The sequence below is a fragment of the Balearica regulorum genome, chromosome 2 (assembly GCF_011004875.1).
Source record: "Balearica regulorum gibbericeps isolate bBalReg1 chromosome 2, bBalReg1.pri, whole genome shotgun sequence".
Lineage (NCBI taxonomy): Eukaryota > Metazoa > Chordata > Aves > Gruiformes > Gruidae > Balearica > Balearica regulorum.
In genome coordinates this window covers 30,015,176-30,030,202 of record NC_046185.1, presented here as the reverse complement: position 1 = coordinate 30,030,202, position 15,027 = coordinate 30,015,176, and the positions used below count along the sequence as shown (strand labels likewise).

Here is a 15,027-nt window from a genome sequence, read left to right as displayed (position 1 = left end):
TGTTATTCTGATGCATCTTTTTGAATTTAAAAGATGCAAACAAGAACAATTCAAGCAGAGTCTTCTTTTGTACAAGCAGGGCACTGCCATCAGTTTAGACTTCTCCTCCAATGCATTGCAGGGCCTGCCCACTGGAAGGAGGTTTTTCCTGTCGCTAATGGAGACCGTCAGTCACCCATCGACATCAAAACTGAGGAAACCAAGTATGATCCCTCTCTCCGTCCTCTAAATCCCAATTACGATCCGGCTTCTGCTAAAATCATCCTTAACAACGGGCACTCCACCAGTGTTGAGTTTGATGACACCGTCAACAAATCAGGTTTGTTCCTTTCCTGTTGCACTGTGTCTTCTTCCGCCATTTCCTGAGTAGACTGTACATATACAGCCTGGGCATGTCTCACTGCCAGGTATGAACTCCTCGTAAACAGTAAGGCTTTGCTCCTCCGAATGAGAGATTCCTTTTTTCCCTGACTTTCAGCATGATACAATGTGGGAACATATTTGGACACGAGTTCGAGGTTGCGTTTCTGAGAAAGTGCTAGGATTCCCTTTTCACAGGGATGGTTTGATCCACCCCAACCAGCTAAATAGTGCCAGCCCCCCTGTTTGAACAGTGTTGTATACAATTTTTCAAATGCTGCTCTCTCTCACTGCAGATGAATCCTTTGTGTCTCATTACAGGTTCATTCCAACCGAATCGCTCAAGTCTCTTATCTGACTTTAGCTGCAGGTTTGGTTATATATTTTTTCACTTTTTTACCATCCATACCTGGACTTCTTGTGTCAGGAAAGAGCCAATACAGAACAAATGAAATATATCCCATGTGATCCTTTTTCTTCTCTGAAAAGAGTTATTGTCTCAGTCTTTTTCTAGGAGTATGTAGCTTCCCTTTTTGAAAGCAATAATCCTTATTTAGAAGTTCTTATTTAGTCTTTTTAATGTTAGTGCCTTCATCTTTAAAACCTTCTCTTGGATGGTAGGCAAGCTAGCACACCCTGCCTTGAAACTGTAGAAGTGCAGTTTCTACGAGCAATAAAATCCTCTTGTGGTTGCATGAGGCTTAGCCGAGGATCCAAGCCCGTATGGTGCATTGACAAGGGTTAAAGCCAGAGGTGGACTACTTTGTCATCACCTTGTCCATTAGTCCTGAGGAACTGGCTTATAGTGGCAACAGGGAGAGACCTAGATGGAGACAACATCATACTTTGCTTTCCTGGACAGTCTTAGTTTGATTCTTAAATTTCCTGTTGATACAAGTAACATTGGATGTTGCCTGAAAGCCATCCGCTGACCATCAGTGATCTGGTCTGACCTCGTGTGTGTCAGGTGCCATGGGACCTCCCAGAATTAATCTCTTCTTCAAGCCTAGTAGGCGTGGGTGAACTAAAGCACATCTCTTAGAAAAACATACAATCTTGATTTCAAAATTTCCAGCGATGATGAACCTACCACAGCCTTTGGTAAGTTGTTCTAATTGTTAATTACCCTCACAATTTAAAAAAAAATTGAAATCACACTTTATTTCTAGTGTGAGTTAGATCAACTCAGCCTTTAAAGTCCTTTTTTTTTTTTAAGTAATAAATATGAATATGAATACACCAAGAACCTCTTCCACTTTCTAACTCCATCCATGAAGTGACAGGGCCTGAACACAGTATTTCTGTAGGCTTACACTGGTACCAAAGCAGTGGTAACGTGATCCTCTTACTGCTTTCCTCAGGCCATATCTCCAAGGATATAGTTCATGTCATGGCAAAGCACTGACCAATGTTGGTCAGATAATTAACAAATGTAATACCCAGTCTCCTTCAGGAGACTCCATGTCTTCTATGTATGGACTAGATTCTTCAGTCCACATACGTGGCTTTACATTTTGGTTTACTCCTTACTTATCAAAGAATTCAAATCCTTCTGTATCCATAAACTGAGTTATTCACTATTTTCCCTAATATTTGCCACTGACAAACTTTATCAGTAATGTTTTTGTTTTCTTTCAGGTCATTGATCAAAAAATACTGAATTTTCTAGGGCCAAAATTTGGCCTCTGGGGCACCCCTGTGAAGTAAGCAGTCCTGCCATATGGTGGTTTTATGGGGAAAAAAAAATCAAACTAATTGGTACTAAATACATTAGCATATTTTAATACATTATTAACTGACTTCCATATGAACTATTTCTTCACTTTGGCCAGCATTGAAACTGGGCTGTCAAGTCTGTAACTGTTTGTGTAATTCTATTTATCTTTGGTACCACATTAGCTCCATTCTCTGAAATTGGCCTACTGATGTTTCAAAGACCTCTTCTTCCAGCTCTTTTCAAACATTGAGATACTGATATTTGCCTTAAATAGCTTCTGAATAACCTCTTCCTTAATTACTGTTGGAATGGAAGGAAGGGTTTTACCATCACTGTATGATGTGGTACAAATACGTCAACAGGCCGTTTTCCACATTTTTCAGCAGAAGTATTTCATTGAATGCTGATGCATTTCTACGTAATTGTTTTCCCTCAGCCAGTTAGAACACTGATCTTTACACATGTCTAGGATCATTTGCCTCCAAGTTTTCAGTCCTTGAAAGAAGGAATTTGTTTTAGGAGTGCCACTTCCCCAGCCCCTTTGTTCACTTGGTTTATAGGCTCTGTAAAAGCATGGTTTTGAGTTGAAGTTGCAAGGAGGTCAAATATTTTTCCCTACAGATAAACAGTTCCAGTTCCTTTTCATTAGCCAGGCTACTTGTGTTAGCAAATAGGCAACTTAAGAAATTCTTCTTTTGTCTTTATTTGGTGGTATTTAGTTCCTAACAAAGTTTAGGTTTTGGACTAAACCTAGAAGAGAGAAAAAAAAATGACTATTGTCCTCCCCAGTGCTCTTAATTGAAAAGCCATCCAGTTAAAGCTCCCATCCTTTCCCCTTAAAATCTCTATAATGAGCCAGTAAACCAGCCCAGCCTAATTTCCAAACCCTGAGAGGAGATACAGAGATGGGAGAGTGGGGCGATTTTATTTTGCGGTGAATGAAGAATCTTTCTGAATGTGATTCACGTTCAAGTCTCTGTGCAGAGATGTTTTGGTTCCAACTCTGATTAGCAAAAGACAAGCACCTGCAAAAACAAAACAATGAAAAGCCCACCCATATGCCTGTTAACCTGAAAAAAATGGCCAGTTAAGTGTCAGTAATATTGCAGTAGTACAATGCATATGTAGTGTTGGGGTTTTTTTATTTATGTTAATATATGCTCCTTTTTCTCAGACTTCAATCTGATGTGACTGGTTCTAGTTGCAAATGAAGGAAAAAGCCTTGAAAAATTTTTTTAAGCACCACGTACTTTCCTCCAGATTTCAAAAAGAAGAAATTCTCTTCACATGGTATTTCTCTGATCCTCCCCTGTATTCACAAAACCTATATCTTAAGGTTAATTTCTCAATGATTCTTTTAAATACATTCAGGAGAGGGAACCACGTGCAAAATAGAAGTGTTTTCCCATCTTCTGAGAAACATCCAGTCCCTAGCAAAACAAACCTGGTGATAGCAACATACCCTTTAGTGGGCCATAACCCACTAAATCTACACATAAATGCAATTTTGAAAGTCATATCCTGGACAAGTGAGGGTTTCTGTAGAACTTCAAAGAAATGGGAAGCCATCTGAGACAGCTTTTGAGAAGGAGTAGGGCACTGCCGGAAGACCGAAGCCTGGTGTGAGGTTAGAGGATGTGGGTAGCGGCTCCCGTTCCCGCAGTGAAGCCTTTCCCTCTGCTTGGGTTTCCAGTGCTGACCGGGGGGCCGCTCAGCGGGACCTACAGGCTGCGACAGATTCACTTCCATTGGGGGTCTAACGACGAAGCTGGCTCCGAGCATGCGGTGGATGGGATGAAGTACGCGGCAGAGGTAAGGCTTTACATGGAGTCATCCGTTCCTCTAAGCTTGTGACTAGTTTTCCGTTGTAAGAATGATGTTGCCCCTCCTCCTCCCGCTTTTCATTCTCCCCCCCGTTTTACCGAAAGACAAGAGGTCTTCCTGAACTGTTGCATGTTTGGTCCTTTCTCAAAAGAGGATGTATTTGAAAGCTTTGGAGAGGATTAAAAAAGGAGTGCAGAAGACAAGAGCTTGATAAGAGCAAGATTTAATGTTCAAGAGTTATTTTAAACTTTGTCTTTCACTGTCTCTTCCTTGGAGAATATTTTCAAAGTCAGCTTCAGTCACAAACCACAGAACTATTTGATTTGGGGCCTGTGCAGTGTAAAATTTATGCAAGACTTAGGAGTGTTGCATTTTGTGGTGCACTTAGCAATGTGATGGTTATGACTTTCTTTGGGAACCGTACCTTAATATGTGTGGGGTGCCTGCTGTCTGTGGAGGTACTGCGTTTCAGAGGAGGCGGCGTGCCGCAGGGAGGAGGGCATCGTCTGCCCTGGCACGGAGAGTTCGCTCCTGCTCTGTCTCCTTCGGTGCGTTTGAGTAGTCTACAGTAAAAAAGTATGCAGTATCTGATTCCTCTTTGCAAATGGAAGTAACGTGGAGTATATTGATGAGACGGAGATCTTTAACAACAAATAGTTCAGACAGTGAAGAGGTTTCTGGGGTGAAAAAAGAAGTTAAAAGTATAAAAATAAATGGTAATGGACAAATAAAAGACATAATACTAAAGAAGAAAAAAATTAAATGTATGCACAGTGGTGAGATCAGATTTTACTGGAAATGCTATAAGAGATAGTGGTCAGAAAAAAAAAATCAGTTTTCTAACACTAATGGGGAAAAGTGACATTTGCAGTGTTTAAAGGCTTATGTTTTCCACAGGAACCAGGTGAGATGGAATATAAAGAATTAATAGAGGTGCTTTAAAACCATTAAGTACCAAAACCAAATTTCTAGCTGAGAAAATATATATATGTTTCCCATCTAAGAAACCAAATGGAAGGAGAAAATATCTCTGAATTTCTAGCCAGTCTAAAAACCTTTCCGTTACCTGTTGGTTGGGTAACCCTCCACAAGAAGCTCTCTAGATGGCATTTTGGCTTTGAGATAAGAAATCCAGAATTAAGATCAAAGCTTCTGAGCACTGTTCACATGAAAGAAAGTACTTCAGAAGGAGACGTGAAGATGGTTTCAGTGCTCACCTTCATAAGGAAGATGTGTCAGATTTAAAGAAAAAGCATCGACCAAGTCGAAGAAAGAATTAGTGTACAGGTAAAGAAGACTGCAAAGTTCAGCCCCCTTAATCCCACCGGGAAGCAGAAGGGATCCATGGCTCCATTCTTTCTGACATCGTATGGTCTGATCAAGGTCTCTTCACAAGCTGCAGTGACAGAGCGGTGGTAAGACGGGATATATTCCTTAAAGAGAAGTCACAAGCCGTTGAGAATGGGGCTGTACCCAAAAGTGTTTCACAGCTCTGTTTGTTTGGGGGTTTTGGTTTTTAGGGAGGTTGGTTTGGGTTTTTGGGGTTTTTTTCTTTGGCAAAGCTATGAGGGAGTGAGAGTGGGCTTTAGCTGCGGGAATTTTGCTTTTTGTTCTTTGTTGTTTTTTTGCCTTTTTAAAAATCCACAATAAAAGTCAATTCTGACTGAGAGTATCTGTTTCCTTTTTGTGTATGTAAAACTGTATTTGTTTAAAAGTTGTTCAATGTAGCTTTTGTGAACTTATAATAGTGAGTGGTGCAGGTGCTATGAGCTCCAGGATACTAATGCATCTGAGAATGGTTTAGTGGACTGTGTTTTCCTCCCGGTTTAATTGACAATATTTTTAGCAACTTCCCTTCAGGGATCTCTGAAGCTGTGAGCCAGCATGTGTTTCATCGTCAGCATACATGTATTATTACTGAATTCAGTGGGATTCCTGGAAGTAATGTTTTGGCACTTTAGAGTCCAAGTGCTTAACAAACATTAATTATACCCTGTAACACCAAGTAACAGCTCTGTTTTGCAGATACGGAAAATTAAAACTCATAGAGATTAGGCAAAGATTGAGCTTTAGAGTCAAAATCTTCACACTCCTAGATTCCTATTTCAACCACACAGCTATGTTGTTTCCCATAGAAAGCCTTTAAAGCAAGTTCCAGCTTTCCTAAATTGCTCTTACGTTAGAGGTCTTGAAGTGCTGTATTCCAAAAGCAAGCCTTTTTTTTCAGGGATTCATCCCAGTTTAAGTTATTTGGTGGAGCTGCTTTTCAGCCCTCAAAATCTGAAAAGATGGTCACCAGTTTTAGAAAAGCCAGTCCCATGCCCTGTCTCTGACCCTATCTTTCCTTGTCTAAAAACTATGGGTAGTAAGATTTACTAATCCACTGAGGACTTCCGAGAGTAATCAATGTTTGTGAAGTACTTAGTCTTAAGCGCTGTGTGAGTGTTTGTGCTCTCTCCAGTTTGGCAGTCGGACCGTTGCTCAAGGCTGGGATGTCCTGGTGCTTCCCGGGAACCAGGAGCTCCCGCTGCAGAGTGTGGCCAGGATTTAGGAAACCTGGCTTAGCAGGAGGGACCGAGGTGGTATGGCGGTAGACATCACAGGCTTTTCCTTTCCCCACCTGGCTAGGTGGTGTCTTTAAGCTGCTTAAGCAACTACCACAGGACAGGGCCAGAATAATGCATGTTGGAAATGCAAATGCTCAAACTTGAGATATTCAAGCTGCTTCTAAGTGCCTAACTACTGGTAATCATAGAAAATGACATTTGGAAAGTATCAAAAATGAAATTTTGACATTCAGCTTAAACTAAACGAGAGAAAAGGGGTCAGTGCAAGTTTAATGTGTGTTCCTTTGCCTGTTTTCTAGCTATTTATGTGGCTGATTAATGTTACTGAAAGCTTGACTAAGGAAAAAGAGGAGCAAAAGACTAATGACATCCTCACGATTTTCAATTACTTTTTAAAATCAGCTGTACTAAAAATGGATTTAAAAGCTTTAGTTATGTAACCATGGGATATCTTGTCTTAGCTTCTCTCTTCAAAATCTGGGGACCCAACAGCAGTTTGCTAGGCACTGTGGTGTGCTGGTTGCTGCTAAATTTTGAATAATCCCAGCCACTGGAAATGCTTTTGCCATTTGTATGAACTACGCATTTACCAGTTTCATAAAATATTTGCATTTAGGAAACTGAATGCCTCTGAATACAAAAGAGTGGAGTATCAAAACCAGTAAAGTTGTAGTATTAATTTGTGATTATTTGAGTTCAGCGGGAGTTGATGCTGTCCGTGTCTCTTGCTTTTCAGCTTCACGTGGTCCACTGGAACTCAGAAAAGTATTCCAGTTTTGTTGAGGCAGCTCGTCAGTCAGATGGATTAGCAGTCATGGCTGTATTTCTGAAGGTAAGAAAAGAATGCCTCAGCCCTCCTAGTAAGTCTGCATTCTGAGCTCAAAGGGATAATGGTGATGGTTGATATCATTATTGGTAAAGAGATAGTTGTTTTATATGGACATGAAATTATACTCTTTCCTCATACTGTTTGCTTTCCAGTTTAGAAAGCTGTGCTTCCTTGAAGATTAAAAATATCAGAATAACAGATTTTCAAGACAGTGAGATTCTTTAGTTTGCCTAGTCTGCACTCCTGTACAATGTAAGATGTGGAACTTAATTCAGCTGCCCCTATATGGATCCCAATAACTTGTGCTTGACTAATGGGTTTCTTTAGGAGGGTGATCTGATTTGGCTCAAATGCTTCTTTAACAGTTTGTTTCTGAGCTGACAGTTTCTTCTGAAAACTCAAAAAAAACCCCAAACCCACCCCAGAATCTGGAGGACTGCACTGTAATTGTTATACACTTCTTTGCCTCCTGCACGTATCCTAAGATGAAATGCAACTCTTGCAACAGCTTCATTGAATTCTGTACGAAGAAGCAGATGGAGAATTCGCACAATCCATGACAAAGGATAGGGCTTTGGTCAAATCTGTAGTTTCTGCCTGGCTGCCACAGCTTCCTGGGCACAGCTGGTGCTGGCGCAGTCAGTAAGCTATTACATGCAGCAGCTGCAAAGAACTGCTTCAGTAATTCTGTCTCTCCAGTTTACATTATAATGATGGCAAGGAAAGTTTCACTGGATTTCTTAGCACACAGATTCTGCTTGGACTACGTAAGAATGATGTTTTCACTGCTTTAAGCAATTTAAATTTCAGATGTAAGCCTGAAAATTTTAATATCCTGCATATAAAACATGAAAAATAAATTGCTTTTATTTCCCTGCAGTGTAAAGCTGTGGGTCTTTTGTAGCTGGAATAATTACTGTGAGTAGCCAGAAAAATACTGTGAGCAAGGGAGTGGATATTCTTTACAACCAGTACTATTTCTAAGGACCAGCTAGTCACACGCTCGTACTCACAAAATCCGTCAGTTCTCACAGTCACTTAGGTAAAGTTATATAAAACAATTTCATTATTCATTTGCTTTTTGATGATTTATTGTTGCTGTTTTTCTCTGGACCTCAAGTATTTCTTTTTTCTCTGGTGTTAATAGATTGGTGAATGCAACCCTCAGCTGAAGAAGATTACTGACCGCTTGGACACCATCAGAATCAAGGTGAATGAATGTTTCTAAAAGAATACTAATACAGGTGGTTGCTTTTGTTGTTTTGGGTTTTTTGGTAACCTGGCTGCTGCTGCCTTCACCTTCATGTTCCCTAGTCCCTAGTTTCATAGCTATCCATATCTAAGTCTCATTTGGGACACTTCAGGAGCATTCTTGTTAGGTAAAGTTGAAAACTAAGCAGACAAAGAATAATTTTTATACAGTAAGAGGTCAGAGGAGAAAGCCAATTCCTCACAGAACTTGACAAATCTGGTGCTATGAGAATATTAACAGGAGAAAAACATACTTTGTGGAAAGCTGTGAAAAAGATGCAGGACAGTTTTCCTCCCCTGTTTTGCTGAGGTATAGGGTGAGAAATAAGCTATTGTTAGAGAGAGATCAGCCACGGCCATTTGTAACTATGGGGAGCCTATGTTATTACGATGCCTGTGATGGCGTCCTTGCTAGCAGCAAAGCTGTCACAGAAGTAAGACCTCATCAGAAGGGCACTGGCTCACCTGCTGTGATCATCCAGGATGTTGCCAGCCCAACTCATAGTGGAACAAGCCCTGCCTCCTTCGGCGTGGTTTATCTTGGCCTCTTGCTTTTAAATAATACTGCCCCATTTTTTCCTTCTTTTTAACTTTGTGTAAGAAATAATTTTCTAAATATGTTTAAGCTAGAACCACCATGAGCTTCTTTTTTTTTTACCTTCTTTGCAGGGTAAAAGAGCACTATTTACAAACTTCGATCCTAGCTGTCTCCTTCCCAAGTCTCTGGATTACTGGACTTACTTTGGCTCCCTCACTGTTCCACCTCTTCTTGAGAGTGTCATCTGGATTGTTCTGAGAGAGCCCATAAGTGTTTGTTCTGAACAGGTATTTTTTTGATTTTTCACTGCTGTAGAAATGTTGCTTTTGTAAGACTTGAAATTGTAAATGTCCCTAAAAAAATATATTTTTTTGCAGACCACAGCATTGCATACCTTTTCAAATTTTCAAAGGACAAAATGTGTCTGTCAAATTTATCCTGACTTCTCGTTGCCTTTCTTTGTGTAACAGCTATTTATTGTCCATTTTTAAAAAAAGAATCTGCATACTCTAAAAGTTAACAGTCAAAAATTATCCACAAGGAACTTACAGAAAAAAGGTTCTGGTGACACTTAGAAATCCCGAAATTCCACTTGATTCGATTATTTGCCTATCCTACTCAAACCGCTTCTCTAGCATTTTTATTTGATAGATCAATAGTAAATTTATTCTTGCATTCCAGATGTGTAAAACTTGTTGAATTTACTAGCATAATGAAAAGCAAGTACAACTGTAATAAGTTGGGGTTTATGTTAGGCTATCGTAGGAAAAGTGTGAAACTATATAAAGAGTCTACTTCCATTTCTTGTTAAATTAAGCTTCGTGCTATATATTAATGTTGTAACAGTGACACCCAGTGGGCTGATCATCTTAGATATAAAGAGTTTTTCCCACTGGAGACACTGAAGTATGTGAGATCATAGCTTCTAATATTGGATGTTGATAAGTACGTCACCTGCAATAGGTTTAACTGTAACCCTTAAGATTTTTGTACGACAGCTTTTGTCTCATTCCTGGTCAACATTACAAATACCTCAGAAAATTCAATACCCTAGGCCACATATTCAGCAGAAGTGGTCACTTCAGTCTTTGTGCAAAATGTTAAAACAGTACACTGAATGGGATGTTTGTTAGTCAGGAGACCTCAAATTCTGTTTGTGACTGATTTGAAGTCATGTATTTCCTCAGCATGTGCATTTTTTCACCTCTATCTCTTCCCCACTTCCCTCAATCTGGCTTTGTAAGACTCGCTGCAGTGTGTATGGATCTAGGACTGAAAATTTGCGTTAAGATATCAACTTCCCAAAGACAAGGCATTGTTCAGGTTAAAAGGTTTTATTTGGGCTAATCTGTAATTAATACATTCTAAAATGTGAAGTGCTGTATGCAAACACCCATGTGTAACAGGTACAGAGGACGTGGTCTTGGAAACAATGTCAAATACAGTGATTCTTTACGAGTCATTTTTCACAGACTGAAGCTGTGTCTTATGTATTAAAGTATAAATGTGCTATGTTCTTATAAATATAAGCATGCATGTAGCTAAAAGTGTTTGCTTCCAGTAATGTCCACCATTGTAATTGATCAATCACCACCATGACTGATACTGTTTTGCCATTTAACTTTATTCCTCCAGTTTGTATTTCTTTGGAGCTTTACAGTATTCTACTTCTTGGTGGATTTTTCAGGTTGAAAAAAATTAAAAATAAATTTTAAGTTTTTAGAAACTCACAGGGACCTTGAATTACAAATGTTAGCTTTAAAATGGAGTGAAGTGAGATAGTATTGACTTTTTTTGCTCTTAACCCGATTAAGATGCAATGTGCTGTACAACTAAATGTTCTGTTATAATGGAAAGATTTTGGTGCTGTCCTACCTTTGCTAACCTAGGAGAAAAATAAGGTGGTATATAGAAATAGTAAATATTGGAAATATTAGAAATTAGACAAAATACTAAACTTCATGTCAGAAATCAGACTTGGATTTCCCAAGGTTTAGACATGGAGCTCTTATCTGGGTTTCTGCTGAGCAGTTTATGCTGAGGTATGAATAACTGCTTGTTCTATGTCTTCACAAGGGAAAAAAATTTAATCTCTCTCGGTTTGAGTACATGTTTAATATATGAAAAGTGCTAATTACAGAAGCTTTCTATAGCACTACACCTACTATTCCAGGTTAATTGTGAATATACTCTTTGAACAAGAAGATGTACACAGGTGCACATAAGAAATCTAATTTTTTGCATGAAACATTCCAGACTCTCCAACCTATAAAATCAAACTAAAAAATACAAAAAACCCTGGTTTAGATCAGGTTATGGAAGACAAAGTGTGAATTTAGGAAACAAGTAATCCTTATGCACAGTTTCATTCTGACACGTATCTTGGGAGATTTTCTCAGTAGTCACCGTTTTTCATTTGCAAGGACAGAAATGGTGAAATTGCCATTCCCCACATGCCATAGAAAAATACAGTTCCATTCTTCCTGGCGGAAAAAAGGTGACAAGTATCTTTAATATTTACTGCATGCTTTCTCATTAGCATGAGCGTGAGGGTTTTTTGCTGAACCTTATGTCTCTTTTGATTGCAGCTAGCCAAATTCCGCAGCCTCCTGAGCACTGCTGAGGATGAGGTCGCCTGCTGCTTGCTGAGAAACTACCGGCCTCCCCAGCCTTTAAAGGGACGAGAAGTCAGAAGGAATTAAAGGAGTAAAGCCAGAGTAGTCTCCCTCTGAAACCAAAGGCTGAATTAATTTTAATAGTTGATATACTTTGTGATTTTTAATTTTAATTTTTTTTGTGAGTTGTTTTAACAAATAGGTGTTGGTTTTATTACTGGTTACCATACAGTCATTTCTCACAGACAAGTATGTCCTGAGGTGTTGCAGGTTCATCAATGTTAACAGGTCTGACTGTGCGTGAGTGCGTTGGTGTGGGAGCATTGAGGCGTTAGCATTGCACGTACAGCGGGCAGTGCTAATCGTAGGGGTCAGATGGGGTGCAGGAGTTGCCCAGAATTTGCCACCAAATTACTGAACAGGTTCTCTGCTATTAATGGCAGTAAAGGATGTTCCGGGATTATTCTTATGGTCTCTAACATAACATTTAGCTTCTATATAAGACTTCAAACTGTAATTCTCAAGAAAATAATATTTCAAGGCTGATATAATTTCATTGCTGACTTCTACAATGCTATGCTTACCTTCCTACAAAAAGCAGTAATGACTAACAGCATTGAAATAAAACAGAGATTAATAGCATCCTGTTATTCTGACTGCTTCATAGCAGTAATGATGTACTGATTGTTTTTGGGGTTTTTTTTAAAGCAAATAGTAAGGATTTTGTATATTGCAGGATCATGTCAGGTGGATTAGCTATTCCTGAATTCCACCACATATAGCGATGAAATTGTCCTGAAACCTGAAAACTGCAAGGTGGAAGGGCATAGAGGAAACTGTTTGTTCCTAAATCCAGTCTGTTGCATTTGGTGAACCATAAGGGACTGTAACAGTATATCCATGTAGCATCAGACTCCTACCACTTAAAATCAGGAGGCAGGGGTAGCTGTTGCTCCAGACAGTCTCATACTAAGCACGTTGCACACTGCGGAGTGAAACACATGCTGCGTACCTCACATCTTGCAGTGGAGCACAGCGCTACTCAGGTATGTCATGTCTCCTAGGTACTGGCTGAAGTTCTGCTGTGATAGCTGAACTTGGGTGGTTGCCCTTATATTTCAAGACCAAAGATAGCAGTTAGAGCAAACCAAAGAAATCAGAATCAAGTAAATATCTAATAAAAGATCAGCCCTCAATAGAATGTGTTGAAATGTCTGTCTTTATGAATTGACTTGAGCCTGTGTTTCTCTCAGGAGCTTTTGTTATCTGAGTATACTTGTTTGTTTTACACCGAATTTATTATTTTTAATGAACTTGCCATAGGATGTAGCTCAGTATAGGATTAGATTTACCCTCAGACTGTGAGAACTACGTAGTGAAAACCACCTGAAAGAGGCAGCTAGAGGTTTCATGGGCAGCAACTACCACGAATCTCTGTAGTACTTCTAACCAACTCATCTTCCATGACTGCTCTCCGTGAATTTGGGGTTTTTATAGGTTTTATAGGCTGTGCCTTTTACCTCAACAGGTCTTTTGATCTTAGATGGAGAAACATGAGGGAAATCGCAATCAGGATTGACTTTATATACCTTCTTATAACTGAATAAATTAGACATAGAGACATAGGTATTTTAGCTTAGTTTATGATAGGTGGATTTTTTTTGTTTTCTCCCCCCCCAGAATATAGCTAATATAGCTGCAAGGCCTCTCAATGCCTTCTGAATGTTTTCTGAAGGAAAGAACACAAGTAGACCATGGGAGAAATAAAAGGCATTTGGCAGCGACAGCAGGTACAAGTATTAACCAAAGGGGAAAAACCTGCAGGCACTTTTTTTTTTTCTGGCATAGGGAGAAGAATGCAGCTGAAAAGATCTCAGGTTGATTCTTTCTGAATGAGGACGTCTGGAAAGTGTGCATGGAGAGAGCAGGAGAGTGTTGCGTGTTTTCACACCCTTTTTTAGACTTAGTGTTGGATCTGATATGTTTCCCTGTCATGTGAGTAGCTGCAGAACATGAACAAAATGTTTACAAATTGCAGGAAGGCTATAAAGTTTTTTTGCCTCGGAAGAGAAAGTAGTAAGGCTACTGCTTCATATCAGAAACAAAAGTTTTACGTGTTTTTCACACATTGAAAACAGTGGAGTTGATCCAGTGCTTTGATATTTATAAGGATTTTATGAAAATAAAAAATGGATTTGATGAATGTGTCTTGTATTTTCTATTGAAGAGATTAAAGTTTTACAGAGAAGGCTGCAGTTTTATAACTAGTGCCTGCAGCTCTAGTTTTGGAAAAAATTGTCACCCCTCATTTGAAGTCTGTCTTTGGGTGGTGTAGTATTATGTATCTTTTTTACGTCTTCGGCAGTGGTAAGACATGCAATCAATTGTACATAAAGTTTCTCATTGCGCTTTTTTGAACTATTGACTATTTTTAGAGTTATGCAAATACGTTTTCGAAGAAGACATCATTCACGTTAATTCTCCTAATGTGGAGATGCCATGTTCACGTTAGATTGCCATAGCATGGTACTGCATCTGGGCTGAAAGCTAATGGTGGTGGCATCTGAATAAGACTAGAAATGCTCAGTTGCCCGAAATCCTTTGGGAACAGCTTCCCAGGTTATCCATCTGCTGCAACTGTAAGGTGAGATCATGGACCCAGTCTCGGCTCTGAGCACTTGGTTCTATCCTCAGTCACTAACTTACTCTATGCCCAAGATGCGCTGAATCTCAGTCAGATTACATGACGTGCTCCTAGGGAATTAAAGCTCAAATGTGGGCTCCGTGCTGTACTAAGATGACTGTAGAGCAAACAAGGCTAAAATACATCATCACCCCCCCAGCTACAAGGTCTCTTTGATCAACCGTGCACCCTCTGACACGCTTGGAGCCTTTATACTAAGAAGAATGAAATGCTCAGTGACCAAAAAACATATAGGGTACTTGCTGAAAATAGTAGCTGTCAAGAATTGTATATGGCTGGATGGTTGGTCACCCATAAACTTATTCTCAGAATTAAATAAACTGCAGTAGAGCCTAGGGGTCAGCTCTGCTGTCTTTGGCACAGGAGGGAAGCAGCGTGCTCTACTGTGTTTATAGCCTTTGCAGGTCATGCTCATGATGTCTTTCATGTCACAAAGAGAGTTTAACATCAGCTGGGAATTTTCTTTACATCAAAGAAAAAACCTGGAAAGTAGCTGTCCTTCCTTGTGGAGTACAGTGGGCTGAAGATCAGGCAGACATCTGCCATACAGCCACTGGCTTGTGCTTTCTCTGCCCCTTCAGAGATTTGTCTCTCTGTTGCTTCAGACAGGACTTTGCTGGCC

At 39.6% G+C, this 15,027-nt stretch overlaps 1 protein-coding gene across 4 annotated transcripts in view; it reads left to right on the top strand.

The window, feature by feature from the left end:
* Nucleotides 1–13,898, top strand: part of LOC104639124 (transcription factor E2F5) — a 41,791-nt gene extending 27,893 nt beyond the window's left edge. For 2 of the 4 annotated variants that reach the window (XM_075743794.1, XM_075743796.1), the window contains 6 exons: nt 122–319; nt 3,771–3,889; nt 7,205–7,300; nt 8,445–8,507; nt 9,218–9,373; nt 11,675–13,898. In XM_075743794.1, coding sequence (XP_075599909.1) covers nt 122–319; nt 3,771–3,889; nt 7,205–7,300; nt 8,445–8,507; nt 9,218–9,373; nt 11,675–11,788 — 746 coding nt within the window. In that variant the 3' untranslated portion in view covers nt 11,789–13,898. Of the gene's footprint in view, nt 1–121; nt 320–681; nt 731–1,435; nt 1,462–3,770; nt 3,890–4,798; nt 5,317–7,204; nt 7,301–8,444; nt 8,508–9,217; nt 9,374–11,674 lie in introns of all 4 variants that reach the window. The other 2 variants (XR_012833773.1, XM_075743793.1) reach the window with 2 other exon arrangements.
* Nucleotides 13,899–15,027: the final 1,129 nt, after the last annotated feature.